Source organism: Erythrolamprus reginae, chromosome 3 (assembly GCF_031021105.1).
Source record: "Erythrolamprus reginae isolate rEryReg1 chromosome 3, rEryReg1.hap1, whole genome shotgun sequence".
Lineage (NCBI taxonomy): Eukaryota > Metazoa > Chordata > Lepidosauria > Squamata > Dipsadidae > Erythrolamprus > Erythrolamprus reginae.
The window spans coordinates 232,064,168-232,079,915 of record NC_091952.1 but is presented as its reverse complement, the minus strand read 5'-3'; the positions used below and the strand labels follow the sequence as shown (position 1 = coordinate 232,079,915).

Sequence of the window (15,748 nt, the reverse complement as noted above, 5' to 3'; positions counted from 1 at the left end):
GAGAAAGAATCCAGCCTTTTCCCATCTACGTGGTTATGTTTTTGTGTGTGCGTCTGTGCGCCCTCTGTTGTTAAACTCTCTGAGTCTGGAGAGCGGAGAGCCTCTTGCAGCCACCGGCTTCGGCGCCGCTCTGTCCCGCTCATCGCCCGCCCGTATCCAGCAGATAGGCTTTGAGTTTTTGGCTGGGGGGGGGAGAAGTAGGACCTTCCTAAGTCCCCCCCCAGCCAAAATCACAAAGCCAGGCAGCCCCCAGCCGCCAAAGGAGCCTCCTCATTCTCCCCACCCTGTGGAGAAGGGGTGGGGCGGCAGGCTCTCCTTACTGACAAGCAGGTCATGTGTGTCCAGGGCTCCTTCCCCTCCTGCTAGCTGCGAGTTGGAGGGGGAGGGGCTCTGGATTCTAATCATTAGCAGCTAATGGAAAGCTAGATATGACGTCAGGTGTCCCACCCTTATGACTCCTGTAGCTGTGTTCTGGTGTCGTGCAGCCCAGCAGCAGATTTTCTGGTTAAAGTGAAAAAACAAATACTGTAACAGTGAAAATTCATAGCAGCAGTGGCTGTGTCCAGTAGCAGCAAGTAGTGGTCATCATCATCAGTGCCCATCTCCAGTAGCAATAGCCATCTTTCTGTGTTAGGGGCCCACTACGCCTTCACCTCTAACCCTTGTAAAATGAATAAAAAACAAACATCACTGAAGAGCTTCTTTGAAAAGGAAGAAAGTCCCAATGAGACAGATGAAGACTCCATGACTGCTAAAAAAAAGAAAGCTGCATTTAAAAGAAAATACAATGAGTCCTACTTAAATTATGGGTTCATCGCAACTGGCGATTCACATGCCCCAAGCCCACTCTGTCTGTTATGTGGCGAACGGCTATCCAACGAGGCCATGAAGCCTTCAAAACTGGTTCGCCACTTACAGACCAAGCACCCTGCATCAAAAGACAAGCCTTTGGAGTTTTTTGAAAGAAAAAAACGCGAACACGAAGGACAGAAGCAATTATTGAAGGCCACCACATCAACAAATGTGTCTGCTCTGAGAGCATCATTCTTAGTGGCTAACCGCATTGCCAAGGCTAAGAAGCCCTTCACTATTGGTGAAGAGTTGATCCTGCCTGCCGCTAAGGACATTTGCCAGGAACTTTTAGGAGAGGCTGCGGTTAAAAAAGTGGCACAGGTTCCTCTTTCAGCAAGCACTGTCAGTAGACGAATTAATGAAATAGCAGAAGACATTGAGGTACAATTGTTGGAGAGGATTAATGCGTCACCATGGTACGCAATCCAAGTTGACGAGTCTACTGACGTTGACAACAAGGCAGTGATGCTTGTTTATGTGCGATATATTTTTCAAGAGGATTTGCATGAGGATATGTTATGTGTATTATTGTTGCCAGCCAACACCACAGGTGCAGAACTATTCAAGTCTTTGGATGATTACATATCAGGAAACCTAAACTGGTCATTTTGTGTCGGTATATGCACAGACGGAGCAGCTGCCATGACTGGACGGCTTTCTGGTTTAACTACCCGGGTCAAAGAGGTTGCGTCTGAATGCGACTCTACGCACTGTGTCATCCATAGAGAAATGCTGGCAAGCCGAAAAATGTCACCTGAACTTAACAGCGTTTTGCAAGATGTGATTAAAGTTATTAATCACATAAAAGCACATGCCCTTAACTCACGTCTGTTCGAGCAGCTCTGTGAGGAGATGGACGCGGAGCACAAACGTCTTCTCCTACACACAGAAGTCAGATGGCTTTCTAAAGGTAGAGCACTGGCCAGAGTTTTTGAGTTACGAGACCCGCTTTATAGATTTCTTTTAGAAAAAGAATCGCCACTTGCAGCACATTTCAGTAGTAAGGAATGGGTCACAAAACTTGCTTACTTATGTGACATATTCAACTTTTTGAACGAACTTAATCTGTCACTTCAGGGGAGAATGACAACTGCCTTCAAGTTGGCAGATAAAGTTGCTGCATTTAAAGCCAAACTGGAAGTGTGGGGACTGCGAGTGAGAAAAGGGATATTTGACATGTTTCAAACATTAGCAGGAATTTTGGAAGAGAGCGAGCCTGAGCCTTCATTCTCCCAGCTTGTACATGATCACCTATCTCAGCTTTCAGAAGAGTTTGAGCGCTATTTTCCGACCACAAAAGACCCACGAACTAGGAAGGAATGGATTCGCAACCCATTTGTGAACAAGCCAGGTGAATCGACCTTGTCTGTGCTTGAAGAAGACCAACTGATTGAGATTGCAAATGATGGTAGCCTTAAAAGTATGTTTGAGACTTCAAATCTCCCAACATTCTGGATTAAAGTCCAGGCTGAATATCCTGGGATCGCCACCAAAGCACTGAAAACTCTGCTTCCTTTTCCAACATCCTATCTTTGTGAAACTGGGTTTTCTGCCATGACAACAGCAAAAACGAAATTACGGAGTAGACTGGACATAAGGAACACACTTCGGGTTTCACTGTCTCCCATCACCCCCAGATGGGACCGTCTTGTTGCAGGAAAACAAGCCCAGTGCTCCCACTGATCCAGGGAAACAAGCCTGGTGCTCCCACTCATTTTGAACCTATGGTAAGTTGAATCACATTCTCATTATAAATGTCATAATTATATGATAAGTATGCACTAAGCTCCACCCCTCCATAACCCCACCCCCATATGACCAAAGCCCCCCCCCCCCCAACCGGGCCGTGGAAAACTGGTCTAGCTTAAAGCCGGTCCCTGGTGCAAAAAAGGTTGGGGACCTCTGCTCTAACACACATACACAATTACCTTAAACACTATTTTTGCATACTATTTACTTATCCAGGTCCTGGCACATGTATCTTAATCCTGCAGATAGTCCATACATTAAAAGTTTAAATAGCCTGCGGCAGTAGATTAAAACAAAATGGTTGGATTTGACTGATATGTAAAGTGTTCACTTCTGGTAGAACATTTACATATTGTTTTGCTAATCAATTGTGTGTCTGAATTCCTACCTTTGAACTTAATTGAGGGCTCGTGCCGAGAAGCCCGGCAGAACAATCTAGGTGAAATGTTAATATATATTGCTAGTCCATCTATGATATTTTCCATAAATGTACATAAATGGTATAAAAGTGTACCATTCTATAAAGCTTTAGTCAAACCACCCCTGGAGCATTGCATCCACTTTTGGTCACCACACTACAAAAAAGACATTGAAACTCTAGAGAAAGTGCAGAAGAGAGCAACCAGGATGATATAAAGGGTCTGGAAAATAAAACATACAAAGAGCAGTTGCAGGAACTGAGCTTGGTCAGTCTGGTGAAGAAAAGAACCAGGAGTGACATGATAGCATTGTTCCAATACTTGAGGGGATGCCACAGGGAGGAGGGGATCAGGTTGTTTTCTAAGGGACCAGAAAGTCAAACAAGGAATAAGGGATGGAAGCTGACCAAGGAGAGATTCAGCCAGGAGATGAGGAAAAAACTTTCTGGTGGTGAGAGTGATCAACCAGTGGAACAGCTTGCCTGCGGAGGTTGTGAGAGCCCCAACACTTGTGACCTTCAAGGGGAGATTGGACTGCAATCTGTCTCAAATGGGGTAGGAACCCCTGATTGAGCGGGGGTTGGATTAGTTGACCTGCAAGGTCCCTTCCAACTCAGACAGACAGACAGACAGACAGACAGATGATAGATAGATAGATGGATGGGTGTGTGTGGGGGGGGTTAGATAGATAGATAGATAGATAGATAGATAGATAGATAGATAGATAGATAGATAGATAGACAGATGATAGATGGATGGATGGATGGATGGATGGATGGATGGATGGACGGACGGACGGACAGACAGACAGACAGACAGACAGACGATGATAGATGGATGGATGGATGGATAGACAGACAGACAGACAGACAGACACACACACACACACACACACACACACACACAAGCACACACACACTAGTTATATGCCTGTGACATATTGAAGCAGTACTAGATTTTTGTTTCAGGATATCCATCTTCCGCCTCTCTTTTATGGGCTGATCTATATAAGCTATTTTTCACTCTAGATTGAATCAATCACATATGTTTTCAACAACAGGTTCTATTGAAAGCATTTGATTTTTCTGAGGTGCCACTCAGAATGCCCATTAAGGTGCTAATGGAGTGTTTGTGGTTTGTATTGAGTTTTCATGATGAGCCGCATGGATGTTTATCTGGTTATATTATAAAGCTTAGCATAAATCTTTACACAGATACTCTATTTTGGCTGAGAATAGAGTGCTGGCAGTTTACTGCAAGATGACAAATGAATGCTGACATTATATTCCTACGTCTTTATAGATCAGTCTAAAGGTGAAGAGTCTTTAATGTTAGCAATTTGAAAAAAAAAATCCATATGCATAAACAAAATAGTCATTTCAGGATAACTATGTGTCCAATGCCATTCGCCAAAGGTGAAAGTCAGATTAAAGAGCGAGGGAAGAAAATGCAAATATGAACATTATAAGTTTTGTTTCTGAATGGCTTGATTTAAAGGCAGTACGATCAACCTCTTTTTATGATTAGTTTAAAAAGAAACAATTCGAGGCAATATTCTCTGATAAATCAAGATCATCTACAGACATTGATACCCACCATAATTATAATCATTTGCCCTCCAGTAATTAAATTTAATGATTGTCAAAAATACTAGCCAATTATTTGCCAGCAGAAGAAAAAAAGATTTTTTTCTGAAAGATTAGGTAGCCTTCTTCTCTTTTCCTGTGTTTTTTATAGCTCAAAACTATAAAGATGATTACCCTTAATCTTTAAAAATCAGTCAAGTTATTTTAAATATCATCATTTTTAAAGATCAGAAATACACATCTTCTTCTTCAAAATTAGTGAAAGATAATACAGCCACAGGACAAAGAATAGAAGCTATCACAAATCAGACAAATGAAGGCACCTAGTACTGTATTTCTTATTCTCAGCGGCTCTCTAGAATTCAGGCAGGGAATTCAGAAATCAATAGTTGAATGTACATGTGTTTTGACCCAGATGTTGATGGAGAGAAATATGGAACAGATTTTACACTGGGGAGAAATTAGAAACAGACATCATCAGTGATTGGGTCCTACAGGTATGGTCAGATACACAGAAACAGCAGAAAAATTTTGGCCAGGGATACAGAACCAGTAGAAAAATTTTGAATTTTGAATTTTTCCCCCTTCTGTCCTCTGGGTATGTTTTCCCTATCACAGAAAATAAGGTTGAATGTGCATAATTTTAGAAGAGCTGTGCATGTGTGCATATATTTATTTATTTATTATTTTATTTATTTATTTTGTCCAATACATATTACACATTGAAGAGAATAGATATGTAATAATATAAATAAAAAAACGAATAGAAGAAAATATATAAAAGTATAGGTGAACATATTTGAAAGGAAGAAAAGATAAATGAGATAAGAAGAGACAATTGGACAGGGGACGGAAGGCACACTGGTGCACTTATGCCACGCCCCTTACTGACCTCTAAGGAACCTGGAGAGGTCAATCATGGATAGTCTAAGGGAAAAATGTTGGGGGTTAGGGGTTGACGCTACTGAGTCAGGCAATGAATTCCACGCTTTGACAACTTGGTTGCTGAAGTCATATTTTTTACAGTCACGTTTGGAGCGGTTAATATTAAGTTTGAATCTGTTGCGTGCTCTTGTGTTGTTGCGGTTGAAGCTGAAGTAGTCATTGACAGGTAGAACGTTGCAGCATATGATCTTGTGGGCAATACTTACTTGCAATACTTACATATTCATACAGTTTATATAGTAGATAATGTATATTTGTGTGTACTTGTGTGTAGGATGGATGTACACATATGACATATATACATAGAATTAAATAGTATATTTTGGATGTTCAGTAACAGTAAATAGATAGGGAAATTGTCTCTGTTTGAGGCGAGGAGAGGCCAGGCACCCTAACCCTAACCCAAACCCTTGATGTAAGTTGGCCACCTTTAAGCCAATCACATAACCTTTAAGCCACCTCCAGTCACATGATCATCAAGTCACTCCCACCTGGTCACATGGCTGCTAAGCCACAAAATAAGCCACACCTACAGTGTAGTAGTAAAATTTTTGCAGTCCTTCACTGGACATCATAGCATAAGAGAGATTGTCCCATCCTGTCTCTTGTATTTCCACCTTGCCCAGACCAGGGTGGACTCTAGAAATAGCACTGCCAATTTTAATACCACAATTATCCCATCTGATTTGTAAATAATTTAAATGAGGATCAGAAACTAGAAACAGACAGAACCTAAGGAAGAGCGGCTTATTACGTGAACAAAATACGATGGAAATCTTTCAAAGGTCAAGAAGACTCTTGTGCTGCTATAATAAAAGCTGCAGCTGAAGTGAGTCATCTGATGATTTATTTCAATGGGAGATGTGTTGATATTAGCCAATGTTCTCCATGCCTGACTTGAATTTTTATGGGAATTTTGTAAGATGAAGTAGGCAATTCTCTGCAAGAAAGCAGTAAGAATGGGATTTAGTACATATCACAATATTAACTTTATTCCAGTTTCTGATAGCCTTGCTGCTCACATTTTTTTCAATGCTAACAATCTGCATCAAAATGTTGACTGTAATGAAACAAATCATTTTGGTGTTATCAGCAAGTGGACCACATATCTCATTCAATTGCTGCTGATTGTCCCAAATGTCTATAAAATGTGCTTGAACTCTGCCTTTCAATCTCAGCTTAGAAACCTGAACTATATCTTTATGAGGGTAATGCAAGAATAAGCAGCAAATGCTACAGGGACAAAACTAGACCACATTTCATTATTCCATTATTTATTTATTTACTTTTTAACCCTATTGGGTGACTAGGGAAGACGAGAAAGATAGAAAATATTTGCGGCTCGCTTTCCATTAGTTATTAGTAAACAAATCTAGCTTTTTAGCTCTTTAGAGGGGGAAAAAGACTTTAATATTGCTACTAGAAAATTCTAACCCCCAGCAACCCCATTTCTCATGGCTAAGAAAGGTCGTTTGTTGAATTACATATAAATAACTTTGAATTTCAACTTCTGTAGATTACCCAAGCAATACAAAATGGAAACAGAATATCTGAAAAAGTTATTTTGATGATGCATTGGTAAAAAAACCTCCAACATTATTGCTAGGGATTTTGTATTATGGTTGTTTCAGTGGAATTAATCCACCAGTGGAATTAATTCCAAATCAGTGGAATTAATCCAAACTGTGACGTTCTAATTTTGCACAAGTTGACATAGTCTTTCGATATACAGGTGGGGAAACTGAGGTTCAAATCATTTGCACTGAGTGACTTTAGACCTGGCATTTTCTTGACCCAATCCATTTGTGATTGGGATGAAAACTTTGAAAACGAGTGAAGGAATTAGGGAACAATTAGTATTACAATAATTGAATATTGAATCAAATGTCATCGCCATAGAAAATGTCTACCTTATGTTTTTTACTCTTCCCTTTCTGTTGCAATTATTTATGTAATGCAAGATGACTTTATGTATTTATTTACTTATTCATTCATTCATTCATTCATTTTTTATTTTCATTCATTCATTCATTCATTCATTCATTCATTCATTCATTCATATATTCTCTCTCTCTTTCTCTCTCTCTCTCTCTCTCACACACACACACACATACTCAGGTCACAAAAAGATTCTCTTCCCTCCCACCCCTTCCAAGAGTCTCCAACTTCGCAGCCGCCGCTGCTCCTAACCCTAACCCTAACCCTAACCCTGCCCGAGGAGTGGAGCCAGGTGCAGTTTCTCCCTACCTGACGGCTGCAACCGGCAGTGCCTGACCCGCCCCTCCCAAGACCAGCTTTCCTACCACAGCGCCTGCCTGCCCACTTTGCAGAGTCTGCGGTGGGGAGGTGCCGGGAGAAGCTCCCCCTGCAGCAGCTCCCTCTCCTTGGTGGAGGCGCAGCAGTCTCTGGAGCCACAAGTATCCTAAATTCCAAGTATCAAGTCCTAAATTCTGTTTTTTTCCAAATGCTTTTATCCATGCTTCTTTTTCAATTTCCAAGTAATTTTCTATTTCTAATTGTTATGTATACCTGTTCTTTTCTAGTACAATTATCTGCCATTAAAGAGTAATCTGACACAATTAATGTGCATATCTAGATCTTACTGGTTGAAACTTGTTTTTATCCCATGTTATTTAGTCAATAATGAATGACTTTTTATAGGAGTTACTATAATTAAAGTTATTAAAGACCTTGGTGTACTAATAACAAAAGATTTAACTGCAACAATATAGCCAAGAAGGCTTCAAGAGTTGTAAAACTAATCCTATGTTGCTTCTGCTCTGGCAATCTCACACTACTTACCAGAGCTTACAAAACTTTTGCCAGACCTATCCTCGAATACAGCTCATCTGTTTGGAACCCATATCGCATCTCAGACATTAACACCCTTGAAAATGTCCAAAGAAACTTCACCAGAAGAGCCCTTCATTCCTCCACTCGAAACAGAATACCCTACGAGACTAGACTTTCAATCCTGGGCCTAGAAAGTCTAGAACTAAGACGCCTTAAACAAGATCTAAGCATTGCCCACAAGATCATATGTTGCAATGTCCTGCCTGTCGGTGACTACTTCAGCTTCAACCACAACAACACACAACTGATTTAAACTTAATATTAACCGCTCCAAACTTGACTGTAAAAAATACGATTTCAGTAACTGAGTTGTCGAAGCGTGGAACTCATTACCAGACTCCATAGTGTCATCCCCAAACCCCCAACACTTTACCCTTAGATTATCTACGGTTGACCTATCCAGATTCCTAAGAGGTCAGTAAGGAGCGAGTACAAGTGCACTAGTGTGCCTTCCGTCCCCTGCCCTATTGCTCTCCTATATCTCCTATTCCTTTCTTCTATTCCTATATCTCTTCTTCTATCCTTTCATTGATATGTTCTATTACTATATCTTCTTTTCTATTATTTCTTAAATATATTTTACTATGAGTATCTCCTCTATAACATTCATCATGTATTTTACTATGTGTATATAGATATATACCCACTAAAACCCTCATTGTGTATTGGACAAAATAAATAAATAAATAAATTAAAATCATAAAGAACATAAATTTAAAATTCAGTTAAAATTCAATTAATCACGATAGTGAAAGGAAGTGCAGACAGGGAAGAGGTAGAGTCTGTCTAATTAATTAACCACTTCCAGGATGCCATTCCCCTATTGGGGCCCAAGATTAGTTGGCAGAGCCAGGTGTTCAAACCCTTTGGCCAAAACAGTTGATGTGGATCTCAACATGGGTAACATTGATATTCAAAAGGTAGGCTTCATGGCAGAATAGGATTTTCTTCTGAACCCTGCCAGCTTAAATTCTTTGACTGATTGGATCCACATCATACCTCCTTTGCTGGTATGGGGTGGGCTAACCCAATGAAGTGAGTTACTTCCTCAGATCACATTGAGCCATGCCAATAGGGCATTAGGGTGATCACAAGCAGACACAAATTAAATGATGGCACACCTTTTATTTATTCAATTTTTTATTGATTGGGTTTTTTTATGCCGCCCTTCTCCTTAGACTCAAGGCGGTTTACAACATGTTAACAATGGCACTTTTTAACAGAGCCAGCATATTGCCCCCACAATCCGGGTCCTCATTTTACCCACCTCGGAAGGATGGAAGGCTGAGTCAACCTTGAGCCGGTGATGAGATTTGAACTGCTGACCTGCAGATCTAGCAGTCAGCTTTAGTGGCCTGCAGTATTGCACTCTACCCACTGCGCCACCTCGGCTCATTCTATTAAATTATAAATTTCCTTAAACTAACAAGAGCAAAAGCAAAGCATAGTCCTCAGAGTGGGGTGGCATATAAATCAAATAAATAAATAAATAAATAAATGAATGAATGAATGAATGAATAAATAAATAATAGTTTATTTTAGAAGCTGGATTTATTATTATTATTATTATTATTATTATTATTATTATTACTATTACTATTTATTAGATTTGTATGCCGCCCTTTTCTGTAGACTCGGGGTGGCTCACAATACAATAAAAACAGTTCATGACAAATCTAATAATTTACAATTTAAAATATTTAAAAAAACACATTATTAAACAGACATACAAGCATACCATACATAAATTGTATAGGCCCGGGGGAGATATCTCAGTTCCCCCATGCCTGACAACAAAGGTGGGAGTTTAAGGAGTTTACGAAAGGCAAGGAGGATAGGGGCAGTTCTAATCTCCGGGGGGAGCTGGTTCCAGAGAGTCGGGGCTGCCACAGAGAAGGCTCTTCCCCTGGGGACCGCCAAACGACATTGTTTAGTTGACGGGACCCGGAGAAGGCCCACTCTGTGGGACCTAATCAGTCGCTGGGATTTGTGAGGCAGAAGGCGGTCTTGGAGATATTCTGGTCTGAGGCCATTTATAGTTTTTGGAATGGATAAAGGAATTACTTATAGATCAGAGGAAGTAATGGCGGAAGTGTATAGAAATTTTGACAGTTCCAACACAAGTACCTTTGTAATACGTCTACAAATTTTTTAGTAACTGATGATACCCCAAATTACTGCATGCTGAAAAATGTTTCTGATTTAGATCTTACTCTTTGCCTCAAAGGGGAACAAACCAAATATTTTAAAACATGAGGCCGGAATATAATAACGAACAGTCATTTAAAAAAAATATATATTATACATAGGCTCCTGTTTCTCTTTATTCCTCTCCTTTAAAAACTCCACATCCCATAATTTGGGAATTTCATCTTGCTGTTAAACATTTCAATATGCCAATAGAGAAGTCAATAGCTGCATCCGCTTGTAAATTTTTCTATTTGTCCCTGGACAATTCTTAAAGATCCAGTTCAGGGGTGGCAAACCCATGTTGTCATGACAACATATCAGGACATTTTCCCTCTTTGCTAAATTGCATAAGCGTGCATAAGCGCACCACTGTGCCTACTGTGGCCTACAGTCCTATTGTCCTCTTTCATCCTTACTTTTTACTTATGTTTTTACAAATTACTACTATCCTATACATGTTCGACAAATAAATAAAAAAATAATAAATAATAAATAAATAAATAAATAAATTATGAATGAATGAATGAATGAATAAATAAATAAATAAACAAACAAACTAACTGGATGTGGACATGCGATGCATCCGGTCCATAAGCCGGGAGTTTGACAACCCTTTTCTAGTTGGATTGCCCTTGGGAAGCCATGAGAAAAAAATAATATTACCAGTAAAAAAAATAGTTACGTATTTGAGGATACAGTGGTACCTCTACCTAAGAACGCCTCTACTTATCCATTTTTCTACTTACAAACCCAAGCATCCGAAACTGTAACCAGAAAAGGCAGGGAAAAACCTCCGTGGGGCCTCTCTAGGAATCTCCTGGGAAGAAACAGGGCCAGAATAGGCAGGGAAAAGCCTCCGTGGAGCCTCTCTAGGAATCTCCTGGGAGGAAACAGGGCCGGGAAAGGTGGGGAGAAGCCCCCATGGGCCTCTATAGGAATCTTCTGGGAGGAAACAGGCCCTCCCCCCTCCCTGTGGTTTCCCCAATTGCACGCATTATTTGCTTTTATATTTTACATTTATGGGGAAAATGGCTTCTTCTTACAAACCTTTCTCCTTAAGAACCTGGTCACGGAATGAATTAAGTTCGTAAGTAGAGGTACCACTGTATTTGATAAATTTTAAGCTGATGCAAGCAAGTCATGTAGGGCAAAACAAACCATCATTTTTTCCTGAAACTATTATGCTCTCCTCTGTAGCATCAGAGATAGCTAGAACTGAAGACAGTAGTTGAAGAAGGTAAACAATTTTGTCACAAAAAAGGAAGGAAAGATCCTTTATTTTTAGCTCTTCAACCCATGGGGTCAATATATTTGAGAGAGGGATATCTTGAGAAACATTTGTGCTATGGAACAGGCTATGTATCTATGTGTGCATATGAATATCTCTACACTGTATATACATTTATTTCATGCTGTCTTGTCTAGGGATTGAGAGCCTGCCAGAATAGCTGCTGGAGGAGCTGCCTCAGTTTGCCTAAAGCTAGAGCTGATAGTCATCTTTGATTGAAGCTTCTTTCATTTTTCCTCTCCAAATTGCTCCATTCTTGACTGCTCTTCTTTCACTAAGCCTAATCCTCCCCTCTGCATAACTGCTTATTAAATCTTGCATATTTCTTTACCCTGTTGTCTTCAGGATTATGCGGATTCTCTTCCAGTCTGGGAAGTAGGGGTAACGGAGAATTTCTGAAAGTTAAATTAACTTTTAGAACCCTGGTGGAATCTCAAATTTGAAAAACAAAAAAGTTAACTTTGGGGTGAAACTAAACTCCACAAATATATCCGTGTTCTCAACAGTGGATTTCTGAAAGCTTTCTTCAAGTTTTTCTGTTTCTAATGACCAGCTTCTTAGTCTTTAAAGAAGGCTTCTGTTTTACCTTTGGTCTTCGTAAACCAAATATTACTTCAGATTTGATGACAAGTTTCGTGCCCATGTTTACATGGCTGTACAACTCCATCCATAGAACACTGCAGCTAGAGGCTTAGAGACTCTTTAGTTTAAGACAAATAATGTATAAAGTTGTGCTGGGATTGAGACTTTAAATACCACATTTTTCCGAATATAAGATGCACCCTTCTTCTCCATAAAAGAGGCTGATAATTTGAGTGCGCCATCCTCTGAATGTAGCTTTTCCCCCCAGCCCTACCCAGCTGCTAATGATCTTCCAAGCTGTTACCCATTTGAAAGCTCTTTCATTGTTACTCTCTGTGAAGAATGCTTTTCAAGGTCTAAGTCTTTCTAGGGTTTTTTTCATTGCTCTAACTTGCTCCAAAATGTTTCTTTCCAACCCTAACCAGCTGCTAACAATGTTCCCAGCTCTTACTGGCTTGCAAGCTCTTTCATTGTTACTCTCTGTGAAGAATGCTTTCCAAACCCTGTCTTTGTAGGTGTTCTGTCTGGGTGCCCCCAGACTTCAACACCAACTGGAAAAAGCAGCCAGACACGCTGGTAAAAGCAAAAGCACTTTATAGTTTGAAAAATAAACACAGAGAAAAACCTGTTCTTCCCAACAGGCAGGCTATGAGGCTTCACAGCAAAGTCCTGACGGCCAGACAATACAGCAGACTTCTTGCTGGCACACACACCACTGTAGAGAATAAGCCCCCACGCCTTTTCCCCCAAGGTTTCAGCCTTCAAGGCTACAAGCCAGAATCAGAGACGCCAAAGATCACAGCCAGGTCCCAGGACTCCCAAAGATAATACTCCACAAAACAGGAAGGGTGGGTCTGCCTTTTCAGCCTTTCTGGGGAGAACCACACCCAAACCCAGCTGTTACCTATTTAGGACTGGAAGTACCTGGCTAATTGTCCCCTTCGTTGTGCTGCTCTTCTCTGCCTGTGATCGATGATGGCTTGAGCATTTTCATCTAAGGACTCCAGGCTGCTTGCTGGGGAGAGCTCCACCCCGGGGGACTCTGGCTGTTCTCCCTCTCCCTCGGCCTGATATTCCTCCTCCCCTTCTGCCTGTTCCTCCTCCTCCTCCTCCTCCTGTTCCTCCTCCTCCCCCTCTGAGCATGGAGCCAGCAGAGGTTCAGCCTTTCCCTGAGGAGCTTCAGACGGAATCACAACAGTAGGGTTTGTAGGTCATTGCTTTATTTGCTTCAAATGTTTCTTTCCAGTCTTAACCAGGTGCTAACAATGATCCCAGCTTTTACCGGCTTGTAAGCTCTTTCATTGTTACTCTCTGCGAAGACTGTTTTCCAAGTCCTAAGTCTTTGCAGGGTTTTTTCCATTGCTCTACTTGCTCTGAATGTTTCTTTCCAGATGCTAATGATGTTTCCAACTCTTACTGGCTTGTAAGCTCTTTCATTGTTACTCTCTCCTAATAAAGTTTTTTAGCCTCAACCAGGGGATAAAATAATGTGCTGAAGTTGACCACACTAAGGATGCTAGCCAGATGAATACCTGGCAAGCAGATTCTTTTCCCTATTTTCCTCCCGTAAAACTAAGGTGCGTCTTATACTCTGAAAAATATGGTAATTAGGCTGCAGCTTGTATGATTTTTATATTATATCCTATTTCTGAAAGGTTTTTAACCGCTGTATGTTGTCCAGACACCATCTAAGCTGTTTGGTTTTCAACCCTTGGTAAGATTTATATCTATTTCTTCCATAAAAATATATCTGCGCCATGTATATAATATCAGGAACTTTATAAACCGATAGTGTTTTAAGAGCAAAAGGTCCATATAACAATGCAAAGCTTCCTATCGCTCAACATGAATGTTTTAATATTTGCTCTGTTACAAAAAATCTACCATCACTGTTCTCAAAATCCTGTGAGGTCAATTTACTCAGTTGGGACAAACTTTTAGAATTTTCTTGACACAGCCATATTTGTAAAAAGTTCCATAAATTGTTCTTACATCTGCTATTTTAGTACTTTCTGATTGCTTCCAGCAAATCTTATACTTCCTTTACATGTGTTTGAATTCAGAATGCTTCCATATATTGGGTTTGGAGTTTTAATGTGGACTGAACTCTTCTGGTCCTGAGAAAGTTATTCCTTTATCTTCTCCTCCAATATTTGAACTCAAGGAGTGATCATTCAAGCAGCCGATCCACAGTAGAATTGTAGTCCCTTTAAACTTAACCGCAACGAGCACCTGACAACTGAGTAGGGATAATATAGAATTCCAAACTTTAGTCTCTATCCTTGAGCTATATTCTTATTGATATGACTTTCCTTCATTTCATGTACTGTAAACTTCAAAACAATAATGACATTGAAATTAGCTAGTATATTAGTCTTCTTCCCAGTAGAGTGGAATGGAACCAATTAAACAGGCACATGACAATCCAAGAATTTGATTAGTGACAGTTATTGAAAGAAAGTGAAGACACCATTTCATCAATTGTTCAACAAAATTTTTATTGATGTTGTAACTGAGTTTTTATACCTTTATTTTTAATTGCTCAAGTGATTCAGTGGGCAGGTCCAATTTTCAACTGTTTTGGTTTTGGCTATGGACAGATCTGGTATCATGGTGGGTAGGACTCACTCTCATATGATGTACATTTGATAATTTATAACAGGGTACAACTACAACTGAATTGAAGGATTGCTTGTTGTAAACTTCTTGATGTGTGCCAGCTTATAGCTATCATGATAGGTGAAACCAACTATGGAACATTGACCAGAATGCAAACTGCTACTCTTTAGAGCAAAATAACCTTCCTTCAACTCTGTCAAAGACACTTAGTCTCACCTTGATAGAAATCATAACACAGTTTTCAAGGACATGTTGTCTGTTTACAGGTATTCAGCTGATAATCATTTACAATAAGATTTAGGTACTTAAGTAAGTTTTAGAGACTTACTTGGGCTTCATCTAGTCCAGAGGTCTTCAAACTTGGCAAATTTAAGACGTATGGACTTTAACTCCCAGAATTCTCCAACCAGCATAGCTGATCTAATCTATGAAATGCTACATCATCTAAGAGTGATGCTTGATAACTTGTCTCTTTTTCCTGGGGCAAGTTCCATATTATCAAAGAAAGCATTCAACTGAGAATGAAGCTCCAAGAGACATTCTTGAAAACAAAGGTGTTGCTAGATTGGGTGATTTAAATGGTAACATGCCAATTTTAAATTTTTTTCATAATCTAGGATACGATCTACAATAAATAGATACATTCCTTAGGGCAGGCAACAAAG

At 40.0% G+C, this 15,748-nt stretch overlaps 1 protein-coding gene across 1 annotated transcript; it reads left to right on the top strand.

Annotated features, from left to right (window-relative positions):
- Positions 1 to 669: 669 nt before the first annotated feature.
- On the top strand, positions 670 to 2,535 carry LOC139165470 (SCAN domain-containing protein 3-like). Its single transcript, XM_070748646.1, has one exon. The coding sequence runs from the start codon at positions 670 to 672 to the stop codon at positions 2,533 to 2,535; it is 1,866 nt and encodes a 621-aa protein (XP_070604747.1).
- The last annotated feature ends 13,213 nt before the right edge of the window (positions 2,536 to 15,748 follow it).